A 16290-nucleotide genomic window follows, 5' to 3' on the forward strand; every position below is an offset into this window, starting at 1 on the left:
TCAACAGCAAATACACAACAAAACCTAGATAACAATGTCGTATGAATCATTCTGCCTACAAAAATTTTTACATGCATGATGAAAGGCTCTATTGACCATATCCAAGACAATGATTTGCATTAATCCACTAGCAAATGGATATGAAAACTGCAAAATCAATGTACAGTTATTCTGGAAAGCAAATATTTTCTACTTCTCCATCACACAAAATGTTTTTCTTGTGGCAGAAATGCTCACAGACTAATGCCAGACTAAGGGGACAGCAAAGCAATACCAGGTTTCAGCTGCATGGCTCCCTGAATTTCACTGTCAAACCAAAATGTGTGGAAAATTTTGAGCTTAATTTTACTTGTTGGTGCCAGGGTTTTGGGGTTTTTGGTAGAAAATTCCATAGAACAAGAATTGTTCCGCTTGTCATTATAAAGATATAGTTGCCAGCTAGCCAGTAATTCTGAACTGAAATTTCTAAGTTGATTTTCAAGATAGGTATTGCAATACCATGAGGATGGGCAACAGGGATGTGCACCAATTCCTTTAAAGAAAATGGGTTAACACTGCCATGAAGGAGGGCGGGGTACGTAAAAGAATCAAACAAAACTTCAGGTGAAAATCCTGCCTGAGTCTCCTTCTATTTACACCAGTTTTACCCTATTATAACCTCTGTTCTCACTGAAGTTATGCATGATCTACTTCTCTGGCAATGATTGCTCTGATCCCAAATTTCTTGAGAAGGGTCACAGGTGCAAAGAGGCTACAAAAATGAAGCTTTCATGCTCCAAAAAAGGATAATTTATTTTAAAAATTATACATTAAGCATGAGGACAAATGTTGGCTATTAAGGATGATAAATAGTTAAGATCCAGTTAAAAGTCACACATCATTTGCATGTGTAGTTTTCTGTATTTTAAGATTCATCAACCAAAATATATCAGTGCGGGGAAAATCTGGAAACTTCAAATGGCCACTGAGCAACCTCTCTTGCACAGTCTGAACCCTTCCTTAGCTTTATGCAGAGCCCACAGCCATCAGCAAATCCAGATTTCACAAAAAAGAAGATAAATAATGTCTGATTCTCAAAGAGCTCGTCTGGGGGTTGGGTGCATCCATCACTGCCCCTCTGCAGCCCAGGCTGGATGGGGATGGCCCAGGACAGTGCTGGCAATGGCTCCATCCATGCCACCTCAGTGGGAGCTTCCAGTGGGTTTGGCTGAGCCCCTGGAAGAGCCTGGGTGTCAGCGAGGAGCGCGGGGCCACGGGGCTCTGCTGGGTACTCGCACTGGGACTCGGTGGGGTCAGTAGTGGATGCTCCCGGGACCGTGGTGTGGATCAAGGTCTGGATGACCAAAGGGCCCCAGCGCTCCAGCAGGGCTTTGGGGGCTGCTGAGGAGCCTGGTGGCAGCTCCACAGCGGCCCTGGCGCTGTGGCAGGGCAGTGGAGCGAGCCAGTTCCACCTAGGGGCCTCACCCAGGGGCCTCCCCGGCACCCTCACGCTGGGCAGCCCTGAGGGACACCGGGGCCCATGGGCACAGCGGTGGCTGCGGGCTCTGGACCCTGCTAAGAAAGCGCCGGTGCCGGCCGGGGGCTGCTGCTGCCTTGGGGCGCTTGCTGCGGCGGAGTGTGGGGCGGGCAGGGCCCGGCTCGGGGCTCCCCGGCAGCCCGGGGCCGGGGCCGGGGCCGGCGGGCCGGGGGCAGGGGCGGGACCCCCGCCCCCCGTGCTGCTGGCAGCGCGGAGCGGGGACTTGGGGGCTGTTGTTTTCCCAGAAGCCGTGGCATTTAAATAATAATTAAAAAGAAAGAAGAAAAAGCTCCTCGTGGGGAGGAGAGGCAGGGCGCATCCCGGAGGCTCGGCGGGGCGGGCGGGAGCGCCGGCCCGGTTCCCCCGGCTTCCCCCGGTGTCCCCCTCGCACCCCCGGCTCCCCCCGCCCGGCTCCCGGCGGGGCCGCCGCCAGCTCCAGCCTGCGCTGAAGCTGAGCAGAGCCTCCCCGCTCCCCCAGCTCTGCTTTCTTTCACATCTAATTTGATAGGAGGGGGATTTCGAGCTTCCCACAGTTACAACTTTTCTTGATTTCTCCCTTCCCCCCCCCCCCCAACTCCCCCCGCCCCGCGCATTTATTACTTGCATTTAATTAATTCCTTCTTTGCGTTTCCTTCCCTGTTAATCTTTGGGTGACTGCTTTGTACATATGGCAATTTGATAATGAGGGAGTTTGTCCTTATTCTCTAGATTTCTTCACTGCGATGTCCACCCATCTAGTGCTTGGGATATCGATCTTCTTTCCATGGGGAGGGGGACAAGGTAAGAGGGGTGATAAAAGTTTTGCAGTATTCCACACCATTAAGGATAGCTTTTATTCCTTGGCGCTGTTTAATCAACTGTTATATCAAGTCATGCTGTTTAGGCAACCACATCAAAAGAACATACCCTCTTTTGTATAAATTATGTATTCCTTGTATCTGTCTTCTCGCATGCACGCAGACGGGGAGATAAAACTTAAGTTTGTTTTTTAATAGCATGAAGCAGGTATTTAGCTGTTATACAACTTGTTTCTGCAACTAAGTTGGTTGATAACAACCTAGGAGCCAAGCTGCTGACTTTCTAACTTTTTACCCATTTTCAAGTCAAAACTCCTCAATTTAAAGGTCGGAAAGAGAAATCGACGACTCACTGAAACTCCACAAAGAAACATAAATAGCAGAAGAAAAGCATAGGCTAAAAAAGATGAAAGAGCACCAGTTAGAGTCGGCATGAGACCACTTCGGACCACTTCTTTCGCCACTTTTCTAAAGTTTACCTGAAAAGACCACTTTGTCCCTTGAAAAGTCCGTGCTGACCTGTTTGTTGCAGTTTACGGATATACAACTTTTTTACCACTTAAAAACTGATTTTCAAGGTTTAAGTTGATTGCTACTCAGCTCAATGTCACAGACAGGAAAACTCCCATATAGTTGTTCACCCCAAAGAGCTCTTTTTATTTCTTTTTTTCCTTTTTCTTTCTCTTTTTCTTTTTTAAACACCACAACTTAAATAAAGTTTTTTTTTTTTTTTATGTGTTTTGTTTTTCTGAGAAAGTGGACTTTGAATTACTTTAGCACACCGTCCTGGAATTTTTAAGAACTCCTAAAAAACTCCTGAAAGTTTCTAGATCCTAGGACAAATTGTATTTTCTTAGGAGCAGAAGCAAATGAGCACTTTGCAGGCAGAGAAGTGTTTGCTCATATGGGACTCTACTGTTCTGTCTAACCTGCTCTATCAGCCTCATCTCTGCAATTTTGCTCGTCTCTCAACACCTTTGTCTGATTAGTAGCTTTTGGAGATCGGGATAAAGACATCACTTGCCACGCTGCATGAGATAACAATTAATTTAACATTAAACTTATCCCCTTTCCATTCACTTTGCTTGGATCGATCTCTGTTAATTGTGTTTGCGGATGCCTTCAACACTATGCTTTTCTTAAAAACTTAATGACACCCCGCAAGGAGGTGTAAGAGTCTAAAACGCTCCTCTCCGACTTTGACCAAAGAAACAAAGAATATAGCCCCAGCGTGCTCAAGAGACCATCTATTTTTAATCAGTTGACTATTCGTGCACTTCCGAAGATACAACGCTATTTTAAACTGGGTGATAGTCCTGAATTTATTAAAAAAAAAAAAAAAAAAATAGTGCCACATTGCAGTTGTGTGGCACACAAGTCAGACACACTAACTTCATTTAACTGCCGCTTCGCATCAGACCTGTTTCTGCTATTAAAGTGGTCATTTATCAACTAAAAGGCGAGTGTGTTTAAAAATGTATGTCTTTGGGAGGGAGAGCAATCTCCCTTTTCAGGGGCAAGAAACCTGTTACAAAGCCATTTAGGTGGGTGCGCTCTGAAATGGCATTATTCCCCCCCGGGGCGTTAGTATTACCCAAGTATGTTCCTATTTCTACGGCTCCCCGATAATTCGTCATTTTATTTAACCACAACTGCCCTTAGAAACTTGACTATCACTGAAGCAGCCTGCTAATCTTATTTTTTTTCCCCCACTTTCAGAGAGGCATCTGTTCCTCTTGCTGACAAATGTACCATTCTGCCAAGAAAGTTTTTGGAGAAAAAAAAAAAAAAAAAAGAAAAAAAAAAAAAAAGAAAAAAGAAAGAAAGAAAAAAAAAAAGCATGTAATTGATGTTATCCCAAGAAAGCGCGATCTCCACCCCTCTCAGCTCCAAGCCCTTCAGGTAAAAGGAAAAAAAAAATCTTTCAAGAATTTGTTGCCTTTTTGAGGGTTAAAACATCAGAAGACAAGCTTGTCTCGCCTTGGCCAATCAGCTCTCGGCCCTGGCAGCTATAATATAGAACTAAAGGCAGACTCCTCTCACAAGCGTCTTGCTTTGCTACCATTAAAATCAGACCCTTTTTTTGTCTCTCGATTGCTGTCTCCCGACCAAACTCCGATGTATTCCGTTATCAGCGACCTAAAGCCTGCCATTCCAGCACCTGTCTTGCTAGGGATCGGTGGATAGTATACGATTCAGAAAGCAGACAAGGACATAGGAGGAGAGAGAGCTCTAGAGAGACAGCCAGGGATAGGCACAGAGAGCTTTGAAGTAATTGGATTCAATGGACGAAATGCTGCTGTTGACAAGAATTCTCTTGGTGGGCTTCATCTGCGCTCTTTTAGTCTCCTCTGGGCTGACTTGTGGACCAGGCAGGGGCATTGGAAAAAGGAGACACCCCAAAAAGCTGACCCCTTTAGCCTATAAGCAGTTTATTCCCAATGTGGCAGAGAAGACCCTAGGGGCCAGTGGAAGATATGAAGGGAAGATCACAAGAAACTCCGAGAGATTTAAAGAACTAACCCCAAATTACAACCCTGACATTATTTTTAAGGATGAAGAGAACACGGGAGCTGACAGACTGATGACTCAGGTAGAGCCACAGAGATACCTGTATTTGTGTTTGTTAACCTCTCTGAGCAATCCTAAAGGACGCATCTGTCTTAGTATTTTTGAAAGCCCCCCTCTTTCCCTCTCCCCTCCTCCCCCCGCCCCTCCAAACTCGACTAGTTTCCCCATTGAATGTAAATACCATCTATCCGGCCAAGTTAGCAGGGGCTGGAGCTGGAGCTGTTTGGATATTTGGTGGGGGAATCTGTGTGATACTTACAGTCATTACCGTGCCATGGCGTTCCCTGTAACTTGGTTAGAGATTGCTGTTTGCATTTGTCCCCAAGGATGCACTTTGATCAAACGAATTGCATACAGCTCAGAGGACCCCAAGTGTATAGTGACCGCCAGGCCACCCACTCATTATTACAAACGTAGTCCGCGGTTGCTGCGCCTGCTGAGTTGATTTTTTTCTCTATAGATTTTATTTATTTCCTCTTTTTTTTCCTTTTCATTTCATTTTAACCTTCATTATTATTATTATTGTTGTCCTCGCGAGCATATTCTAAATTTAGTAGGCATGCAGTCGTGCACTCACAAAAGGCAGCTGAAGCCGGATCGACCATTCCTCATCTGATTCCGTATTATATAGCTCGTATTGCAATACCATCATCTGCAATTGTGCCCATCAGAGCGTAAATATATTGATATTTCTTTAAGGATGCTCGCCGCCAATGCTCTGGTACTTCCATAGGGGAGGGACTTGCAACTTATCGGCATTGCATCACCTTCTCTTTTAAAAAATCTGATGGCACAAGGTTTACAACTGGGTAAATATTGGATTTCGGGTGGAATCGGATTGCGGAACTATTTTATGAAAAAAAGAAAGAAAGGAAGGAAAAGATAAAGGTGGGAGAAAGAGAGAGAGAAAGAGAACCGCTCCGAGAGTCACCTCGTAATTATAATTCATGTTCAACAGAGAGCTCGGTGAAGTCAATTGCTCTGCCAATCCCGGAGTTTCAAAAACTACATGCAATCTAGACACTGGAAATGGGTTTCCTCCAAATATAGGTCAACAGCGCTTTTTTAATATTAATACATTTAAGCCCCACCTTCAGTGCTAGAGCAGGACTCGCCTGGAAGGACTAGGCGGGGAGTGGACGCTGGGAAGGGGGGGTGGGGGTGGAATTTCCCAAACTCTCCCCGTTCCTCGGCCTGATTTTCCGCACGTTGCCGGGTCTCCCGGGGCGAGGGACCGGCGGTCGCCACCATCTCCTCCCGACCACCTTAAATCGCACCGCACCTCGGAGCGCGGCGGCGCCTCCGCCCGCCGCCGCCGCCGCCCCGCGCAGGGGTGCGGAGCGGAGCAGAGCGGGTGCCGGTCCCCGCTCGGGCGCGGCCCGCGCCCCTCCGCGCACCCGCGGTCCTCCGCCCCCGCTGCCTCCGGAGCCGCATCTCTCGCATTTTCAGCTCCACTTACTCCCCTCGCGTATCGATCGCGGCGGCTCGGGTTTCACCCTTCCCTCCGCAGCCCGGCGGCAGCGGCGGCGGCGGCGGCTCCGCGGGAGACGGGCTCCCGCCGGGGCTCGGCGCATCCCTCCCTGCGCGGCTGCGCCGGTGCGTGTGCGCGGCGGAGCGGAGCGGAGCGGAGCGGAGCGGAGCGGAGCGGGGCGGCGGGCGCGGGGGGAGCCGGGGTACGGTCGGGAGCGGTGGGCTGCGGGCCGGGGGCGGACTGCGGGCTGACCCCGGCCCCGCGGCTCTCCCGGGGCACGCTGCGCCGGCTACGCGGCTGGCCGCTCCCGCTGCATTAGCTGGCAGCGTCTGAACTCCTGACCTTCTGTCAACTTCCCTCAGACGAACGAAACGAAAACAAATACTTTCCCCCCCCCCTCCTTCAGTGCTTGTTCCCGTGCCTTAGACACAAAGGGGGGAGGTGGGCTGAGAGCGGCGGGGCCGGGGAGGCCGCAGGGCCGGGTACCCGGCGGCAAAGAGGGGAGAGAGGTCGGGGAGCGAGCGGGGCTCCGGCGCGCCTGGGCCAGGCAGGGAGCGGGGAAGCGGAGCGGGGCCGGGCAGCGAGCGGACTGGTTGCCCTCGCTCCCCGTTGCCCGGGCACGGCCGGGTCCTCGGCGACCCGGAGTGCGGTCCTGCCACTGGCCTCCCTGCCTTGCTTTCCTCTCCTTCCCTCTCTAACTCGGCCAGCAACCCCTCGTTAAATCCCAGCCTTTAAACGCCGGCTTCGGGAGCCCTTCAACCATGGAGAGATCTTTCATGGACAGAATCGTTAAACTTGCAGAGTGGTTGCCGAATGCATTAGTCGCTAGTTAATATTAACTCCAGAAGAGGGGGGGGGAGAACACAAACAGAGGTAGGTAAGTCAGGTTCTCAACTTTGCAGGTGACACCAGCAGTTTGCTAAGGACTCCCCCCTTCCTCCCTTTCCTCCCCCCCCACCCCGGCCATTGGCTGGATTGGGGAGAGAGATAAGGAGGCCAGGTCAGTATGATAAAGCTGGAATTTGTATGAAATAAAATAGCAATCTCGTGTAATGCAGGCACACAACTAGTGCGTGATGTGAGGAATTTAGAGATCAACTTGGCATTTAGGAAGCCCACCAGGTTGTTTACACTGACAGGTACCTGTTAAGTGTTTCCTTCAAGCAATTCATTTGTGAAGAGATTAGGAGCTGGCAGGAGAGGGCTTGTTGAACAACTTTGCCTCCACACAAAGCGTTAGTGGAGGCAGCCCTGCTGAGCTTCACGGTGGCTGAACAGAATTGGGCTTGATTTGTGGCACACGACCCGATGAATTAATAAATAGTCTGGGCTTCACGGCTTTTGACTCTGACAATCCAGCTCAGGCAGTATAAAAGGGAGAAAAGTCCTTTAGGAGGCCGTTTCTTCTTCTTTATTTCGCCTGGAGCCGGGAAGGGGTGCTGGCAGGGCCGGAGCGACCCCCTCGGCGCTGCCCGCGCCGCTGCCCGCGTCCCTGCCCGCGCCCGCTCCTCCCGTACGGGACGAGACATCGCCGTGTCGCGCAGTGCTGTCGCCTTATCACCAGCTGAGACGTTTGATCCTTCTCCCCCTTTCCCCTGTAAATCAGTGAAGGAACGTATCTATCCACTCAGGTGTGAGAGGGAGAGAGGGAAAAAAATAAATCAAACTCAACTTCCTTGTACTACTGCACTTTGCTGCAGGGAACGGTGCCGAAACCCAAACACCCATCTCTCTCCATAAAACGCTAGGCCAGAGAGTCCAAAGTGAGCTCATGACCGTGTTTTATATCTCTCGGAGACTTTTATATCTCTTTATATCAACCTGTGTGTTGCTGGAATCACTTTTATGGCTGTTGGTGAACACACGGGAACTTCCTTGCTAAGCAACCTTGTCACGTCCCTAAAAGTAGCGTCCTCAGAGTAATAGAGGGGCTTTGCCTTCCTGGGAGCTGTGAAAGGGGAACTTTGTGGTCTGTTATTGGCTGTGCTGTGAGCACACTGGGGAGAATGGTCCTGCAGAAGGCCAAGCATACCAGTCAGGCCAGCAAAAGTGTGGGAAGAGCAGCTTACTGCATCCCGCCGTGGCTTACAGGCAAAACACCGGTATTTGCATCAAGAGAATAACATCGGGTATATCCACGGGTTGTTTTCCTTTCAAAAAGGAGGAAGAAAGCTGGCAATGTGTGTGTTTCTTACTCTGTACCTTTAGTCAAGTGCTTTTCAGTGCTTTCGGTGCTGATTTCCTGTTTCAGCCGGGCTCAGAATCCTTTTCCCCTGTCACCACTGTGTCTATTCCCCACCTGGCTAAGATGGGAATCTCCCCAAAACTTTCAGGGTTTCAGCTCACCTCTTTTCCTCACTTTCCCCCGTCCTTAGGGGTCATTACTCGACCCCTACATGCTCCCGGTGCTGCTGGGCCCAGTTCATCCCGGGGAAGACTGGTGGCTCTGGAGGGTCAATGAAAAACCCTGCAGTACTTTCTCCACGAAGTTGGAAGGGTTTCACTCCACACAAAGGGGCTCCCAGCTTGCATAGCATCCCTGCTCTGCTTAACTTCCCTCCTTGGCCCTCCCTTGCTTTTCATCTTCCCACTAAGAGCTATATTATTGTATGGATTTGCTCGGCTTTGTAGGCGAGCGCCGATGTATGTTTGAAGCAGAGTGAATGCTCCCAGCCCATGCAGCTTTGAGGGCTCTAATGAGTGATGTGCGAAGGGAGAGAAGAAAAAAAACACCCCTCCCTCCAGCACATAAAGGCTGTTAACATGTATTGATACCCTTTTCAACACAGAATTAAGCTGAAAAGACCCGCAGAGACATTCCAGGGGGGAATCCGTGACTCTGAGATATATGGCGAGTGTTTGTTCTGGGCAGAAACTTTGCTCTCGGGAAGGGACAGGGCACTTAGCGGCAGGAATTTGCTCCATGCAGGTGGCTTTGAATCGCCACACTCACACCCCAGCGCCGGCAGAGGGGGGTCCCCCTGTCCCTGCAGCAGGTGCCAGGGCAGGGAAAAGGTCCGTCCCTGTGGGTCTTCGTGGTGTTTGATCCTCTGTTCATCCCGTGTCCCCAGGTTTCACTCTTCTCCTCCTCAGCTACCTCCCCGTCCCTCCCTGGCAGCGGGGGAGAAGGTGGTCAGCTCCAGCTGAGCCCATCCTGGGGCACGTTTGGCGGGGAGCGCAGGAATGCCGCCTCTTTGGCTGGAAAGAGAAGCAGGATGTGGCCCAAGGGGGTATAGATAACGAAGGGGGGGTGTTCCCCTGGCTGCATCACCCCCACAATGACCCTTTCCTATCTGCCCGTATCCCTGCAGCGCTGCAAGGACAAGCTGAACGCTCTGGCGATCTCGGTGATGAACCAGTGGCCCGGGGTAAAGCTGCGGGTAACCGAGGGCTGGGACGAGGACGGCCACCACTCCGAGGAGTCCCTGCACTACGAGGGCCGCGCCGTGGACATCACCACCTCGGACCGGGACCGCAGCAAGTACGGCATGCTGGCCCGCCTGGCCGTCGAGGCTGGCTTCGACTGGGTCTACTACGAGTCCAAGGCGCACATCCACTGCTCCGTCAAAGCAGGTAAGGCGGGCAGCCTGCCCAGGGGCGTGTTGAGGTGGGGAGACACCCCCGAGCCGCGACTCAGCGCCCTAGAGCCTTCTGTCGCCTGTCTCTACCGCCGGGCTCCCTCCTCTGGTCCCCGCAGGGTCCCCATCACCCGGCCCCGAGGGCGCAGCCGGCCTTCCCCCCGCCTCTTAGCGACCCCGTGGGAGCAGAGGTGGGGGAAAGGAAAGAGTGAGGGGGAAGGAAAAAACAAAGCCCAGCCAGCTGCAGCAGTTTTTCACAGCACTTTTATTTGGGTGATTTGCTAGGCCAGCCTTCCCACGAGAGCTGCGTCGCAGCCGCACACCCTTCTCCTCCCCCCGTGGGATCCGATGCTTTCCCCATCCAAGGAGCATGTTCAACACAAACACTCGTGGCTGTCTCCAGCCGCCTCGCTGGCTGCACGCCTTACTCGCGAGCGCTAATCTCCAAGTGGGAGCGGGCCAGGAAAATAAATAAGTAACGTGGTCCCCAGCCTCCTTCAGCGGTAGCCGCTAGGAAATTCCCAGATAGGGATACACATACACATAATTTTTTTTCCTCCCCTCCCCTGTGCTTACAACGCCACACGCTGTCTCAACCCGGGAACAGCTCGCAAGAAATCCCCGACTCGCAGAGTTTCTTTTCTTGACACTTGACACGTTTTTTGGTGGGGCAAATCTGTCAGCGAGTGACAACCCCCAGCTCCACCACCTCCCTCCATCCAGCTGTAGGACATCGAGAGCTCTTTTTAAGAGCATACTCTAGCCCAGCAACCTGCTGGATGTGTCAGGAGACACTTGGCTGCAAAAGAAAACAATGGGCTTTCTTTAAATATAGCCGTTTGCTTCCAACCCAGCAGCCCCACGGCAGGGAAACAAGCCCTGCCCTGTCGTGCCCACCTGCAGGAGGGGTTCATGTCCCCCACTCCAGCCCAGAGCTCCCCAGGGGCTGAGCACCTCTCCTGGCCCATGTGGGCTTTGTCCTGAGAGTCTGCTACCGCTTTTGTTCAGCTCCTGGGTCCTTTCTAGCCGAAAAGAGGCCCTGCAAAGCTGTCAGCTGCGTGGAGATCTGAAACACCCCTTTCAATAGCCAAGATGGGCTTTGTAGCACAAGGTGTCCGATTGTGGCGCACGGTGACCTTAGCCCGGGAGCACCTCCTAATCCACCCCAGGGGTGTTTCACAGGAGAGGAGCCACCCCAAGCTGCTCATTGAGATTCGGCACACAAGGACTCGGGGGCAATATTTGGAGGGTGTCAGGCAGGGTCGTGTGACTGTATGAGGCAGGCTGAAGGGAGCAGGCTTGAATTCCACTCTCTCAGCCTGATCTTAAACTGTCCAAACCTCATTTCATGACAGAGCATCTCATGAGAAGATTAAATCCCATAATGCCAGCAGGAAGATTCTTTATCTAGATCTCTGTTTGCAAAAAGTATGATCCAGGAGACTGGAATGCAAAGAAGAGTTCCCCCAAGGCCTGAATTATTGTCACCAGAACAGAGGGAGAGGCAGGGGTGGTAAAAGGGACATTGATAATGCGCTACAGCAAGTATTTAGAGCAAGCTCCTACATTTAAAATTCAAATACAGATCTTGAGTGCCTTGGAAAAGTGGCTCTGCTGTGCAAATAGTGCTTGGAAGGTCCTGGGTTTTTTGGAGAGTATGTGTGTGAATTGGCACATAGGGTTTCTGCACCTGAACAAATAGGGAGGGGGAGAAAAGGGGGGGAAGAAGCTGGGAAAAAAATGGAAGTGTCCTCTCTTCCAAGAGTGTCTGCATTTATTACATGAATCAGAATGACAATGCTGATCCTTTATTGGATTTTAATTAGAGAACCCAAACAAGCACTGCTCAAAGAAGCAGATTTTCACACCTCTGCCAATTCACTGGCATGTTTGTAGAGCTGCTACACTACTACATCTATTCATCAAGTCCCTGAATATGCAAACAAAGCTCTAGCCAGACCTTTACTGCCAGCTTGTAGGAAGGTGTAGTTTACTAGCAGAGGCCTCCACATAAAGCACATAGCTTGTTTGTTGCCATGTCCTCCCTGAAGAGGGAGGCCTTGGAGATCTTGCTGCTTCGTTTCTGAAGGAGAAGTGATAAAGTCATTAGCAAATCAATAACGGTCTAATTTTCACCCTTCCTGTCCTTCCCGAGAAAGTCATTAGGAGAAACTCCAAGGATTTGTTTAAATTATAGGAATTTCAGTAGCAGTCACAGAGGAAAAATATAAAATCTGTCCATCTTTAGGAGCTAAATCACCAGGTCTTTTAACTGGTATAGGAAGTAGCTGAGAGAAAGCAGGGAAAGGCAAGAGAGGGATGGGGAATCTCAACAGCTGTAGACACTTGCAACCACGACATCCTATAACCCAATATTTAAAAACCCAGAGCGGTTAGGAACACTGCAAGTCCCTCTGTTAAGACAGAGATCAGCCTGGATCTCAGCAGACTTTTTTTCCTACCACCCCACAGGTGGCTGAGCTTCCAAAAAGTGATTTGCAAGAGAGACAGAGTCTTATTGCTAGTTTTGCTTTCTTTAAGTCTGAGATTGTTCCTGTCAGTAGCACAGGAAAGCAGCAACAGCTGCTCTAAACTCTGAGTAACTCCCAAGAGAGCTGGGGAAGGTGGAGGAGGCATTTGCTTGGGTCTGGCACAGGTGTTGGGCTGCTCTGGGACCACACGCTCTGAGACAGGAAAGAGCATGCTTCTTCTAGGGGGGAAGGAGAGATTTCTTTCTCTTTGAGAGAGGATTGGAGCAGAGTGCTGGAGATGCCAGGCAGGGGTGTTGCCTGAGTGTGGGATGTGCCCCAGTAGCCACCATTCTGAGCAGGAAGGCTGGAGGCAGCATGGGGACTTGTTCAGCACCATGCAGGGGGATTTGGGAAATTTGGGTTGCTGCTTTGCAGTGGCAAAATTTGTGTGCACCCTGGGGCAAAGTCTTCTCCTGTCCTCTACTGTTTGCTGCCCTAGATGTGCTCTTTGAGTAAGAGCTGAGTGAGGACCCTAAGCATCAAGAGCACAGGCACTTGCTTAGAGAAGATACTGTATGCCAGCAAAACCACTTGGCTTTGAAAGCCTGCAAGTTATCTGGCATCAGGTGTCAGTGCAGGGTAAACAGTAGCCAAATGGGAACTTCTTCCAGAGGAGAATTTGTTCTGGAACAATTTTCTCAGCGGAAATATTTTGGCTCATTTCCTTTATGAGACAAATCACTCCTGTAACTCCTAACCCAGAGGAGATTTTGCACTGGATCAAATCTGGCAGGAAGGGGATTCTCAATTGACCCACTGAGTGCAAATGGGCTGTGTTCATAGAAGAGGGTGGAGGAATTTCAGAGGGGAGTCTGGCTGTGTCCTGAGCTTTCTTGGTGGGTTGGGGAAGCTGAGGAAGTGATAAATTCCTGCATGCCCCCATGTTCCACCCGGCATGGGCCTCTTCTAACCTGCTGTGCCTCTCTCCCTGCACAGAAAACTCAGTGGCAGCCAAATCTGGGGGTTGCTTCCCTGGCTCGGCTACAGTGCACCTGGAGAAAGGTGGGACCAAGCTGGTGAAGGACCTGAGGCCTGGAGACAGGGTGCTGGTGGCCGACACGGAGGGCCGTCTGCTCTACAGCGACTTCCTCACCTTCCTTGACCGTGAGGACGGCTCCCACAAGCTCTTCTACGTCATCGAGACCCGGCAGCCCCGGGCCCGGCTGCTGCTGACGGCCGCCCACCTCCTCTTCGTGGCCCCCCAGCAGAATCAGTCTGAGGTGGGGACCGCCAGCAGCCGGGCGCTGTTCGCCAGCCGCGTGCGGCCGGGCCAGCGCATCTTCGTGCTGGGCGAGGGCGGGCAGCAGCTGCTGCCGGCGGCCGTGCACCGCGTGTCTCTGCGGGAGGAGGCGTCGGGCGCCTACGCGCCGCTCACCGCCCAGGGCACCATCCTCATCGACCGCGTGCTGGCCTCGTGCTACGCTGTCATCGAGGAGCACAGCTGGGCGCACTGGGCCTTCGCTCCCTTCCGCCTGCTCCAGGCCGTGCTGGCCGCCCTCTGTCCCTCCGCGGCGGGGTCCCCGATGGGAGACCCCACGGCCCCCGGCATCCACTGGTACTCTCGGCTCCTCTACCGCATCGGCAGCTGGGTGCTGGATAGTGACTCTTTGCACCCGCTGGGCATGATGGTGTCATCCAGCTGAGGGGACCCCGCGCCATCCCGGCCGCCCGCCAGGCTCCAACAGAGAGACAGAGACATGGAGGGAGAGAGAGAGAGAGAGAGAGAGAGAAAGGAGAAAAAAAAAAATAGAAAAAAAAAGAAAAGAAAAAACTGAAAGAAAAAAAAAAAAGAAAAAAATACATATTTTTAAAAGAGAGCACGGATTAAGACTTAAAAATAATAATAATAAAATAATAATAATTAAGTAGGACAGTCCAAAGTAGACTTAAAGGGAAACAAAGACCCCTGGAAGTTCTGTTCTGTTTAGTTTATAAATATATATATATTTTTATTTGTTCTTTTGTTTTGTTTGTTGTTTTTTTTTTTTTCTCCTCTCCTGGATATTTATTTCTTTGGTATTTTGAATAGATGTTTTAAATGATATGAACCGGACCTTCAAGAGCCTTAAATAGTTTCTTTGATAATTTATTATCATGTGAACTGTACTCACAGGGGAAAAAATTATTTTGTGAGGCCAAGCAAAACTGCGCAGAGTCTATTTTTCTACATGTCACGTGTGTCCTGACTTTCAGAAAGCAAAATTCTGTACTTTCCCATCTCTCCATTACATTGCTCCTTCATTTCAGCAAGTCTAAAAAACAAGCAAACAAACAAACACACACAAAAAAGACAAACTTCATGGGGGTCCGTAAATTATATTTTTATACACAGAATTGTAAATTAGATTTTTTTGAGAGATCAATACTTAACTGAATCACATTTCGTTTTTTGAAATAGTGTAAAATATGAGAATATATTATTTTAATTTAAATAGTTTCAAATGTAACATCATTTCCTGTATTGTTTTCCATGTTTTGCTTTGTAAAAACATCATTTGGCCACGTTCATGGAAGTTCATGGAAGTCAAGACTGTTACACAAACTTTTTATTTGCAAAAACCGTAAGAAACTTTGTTATTTTTAACTTCAGAAAAAGTTTATTAGAAAATAATATTTTTTAAAAAGCGCACATGGCGGCAATTCTGTGACGATGGAGATGGTAGTTTGTACAGAGGGGGGAAAAGGATGTTTTGCATTAATAAATTGAGAAATAACTGCTGTAAATTTACTAAAATGTATTTTTGAATATTTTGTAATAGTTTTAATAGTTTTATAGAAATAAAATGTGCCATGCACAGTTTGGTTAGTATATAATAACTAAGAGTTCCTGGTGCATCCCATTTTTTTTTCTTTTTGCTTATTGGTTTAGGAAACATGATGCCTAAATGAGTGCCCGTTATTTTATTTAGATGTGTTGCTTATAACATTTAATTTTGGTACTTTAATTAAGGAAACGAATCCATCACATCTGTGCATAACCTGGAATCTCTTGTACTGACAGTAGAACCTCACTTATTTGCACGAGAGACCGGCAGACGGATTTCCCTTTGCCAGAGCCCTGGCTCCCCATCCCTGCTCAGGCGATGCTCCTCTCTTCCAGCTCCAGCCCTAACTCCATGTCCGCTTCCCAGTCTGGAATTAAGACTGTGGATGGCTCTTAAAATTGATTTCTGAGGGTGCTAAATCAAGTTTTCCCTTTGAAGCGCATTAATGAGGAGGCAGGCAGCTGCCTTCACCTTGTGACAGCCCCGGGATTTTGGTGGGCTTCAATTTGGGTGCCCAGAAGATGGAAATCTGAGGGAGAGACATTGACTTTGGTGAGTCAGAAGGATTCATGTGGCTGATGCTGGAAGAAGGAGACGGCCACCAGATTTCACTGGCCGCTTTGAGTAACAGCATAGAGCTTGGGGCCACTGAGAACAGAGCAAAACACCCTTTGCAAAACAAAAGGGTAAAGATTTGTTCATTTATCCCGAGAGACATTCCTTAGCCGTAACGCAGGAGTCTGTCCCGAGCCACCCATGGGTGAATGTGCTGGAGATGTGTTTTAGGAGCGGAGTGGTGGGGCCAGTGCTGCATTCCCTGCCTGGTCCCAGCCCCAACCCACCCTGAGGGGATCATCCTTGACAGGTGCTGATCAGTGAGGTTCTGCTGCACCGTGTGCTCCTCCATGGAGGCTTTCCAGGATCCCTTTAAAAATTTTGCAAAACATTGTGTGTGCATGTGTGTGCGCGTCTGCGACGGGACCGTGCCGGAAGGGAGCTTGCCTTGAATGTCTTCTCACCTTTTCTTTGGTTTCCATTACTCGCCACTCTAGGATGTTCAT

General features: G+C 49.9%; 1 protein-coding gene across 1 annotated transcript; it reads left to right on the top strand.

Annotated features, from left to right (window-relative positions):
- The first annotated feature begins 1680 nt into the window (after nucleotides 1-1680).
- SHH (sonic hedgehog signaling molecule) lies at nucleotides 1681-15287 on the top strand. The gene is made up of 4 exons (XM_068174575.1): nucleotides 1681-2296; nucleotides 4033-4906; nucleotides 9667-9928; nucleotides 13401-15287. The coding sequence occupies exons 2-4, from the start codon at nucleotides 4598-4600 to the stop codon at nucleotides 14105-14107; spliced, it is 1278 nt and encodes a 425-aa protein (XP_068030676.1). The 5' UTR covers nucleotides 1681-2296; nucleotides 4033-4597; the 3' UTR covers nucleotides 14108-15287.
- Nucleotides 15288-16290: the final 1003 nt, after the last annotated feature.

This window comes from Anomalospiza imberbis, chromosome 1 (genome assembly GCF_031753505.1).
Source record: "Anomalospiza imberbis isolate Cuckoo-Finch-1a 21T00152 chromosome 1, ASM3175350v1, whole genome shotgun sequence".
Taxonomy (NCBI): domain Eukaryota; kingdom Metazoa; phylum Chordata; class Aves; order Passeriformes; family Viduidae; genus Anomalospiza; species Anomalospiza imberbis.

Bases quoted from the DNA above. Each gene is read 5' to 3' on its own strand.
- SHH (XM_068174575.1), top strand. From the start codon at position 4,598: ATGGACGAAATGCTGCTGTTGACAAGAATTCTCTTGGTGGGCTTCATC. The intron at 4,907-9,666 runs GTAGAGCCACAG...GTATCCCTGCAG, and splicing joins CTGACAGACTGATGACTCAG to CGCTGCAAGGACAAGCTGAA. The intron at 9,929-13,400 runs GTAAGGCGGGCA...CTCCCTGCACAG, and splicing joins CCACTGCTCCGTCAAAGCAG to AAAACTCAGTGGCAGCCAAA.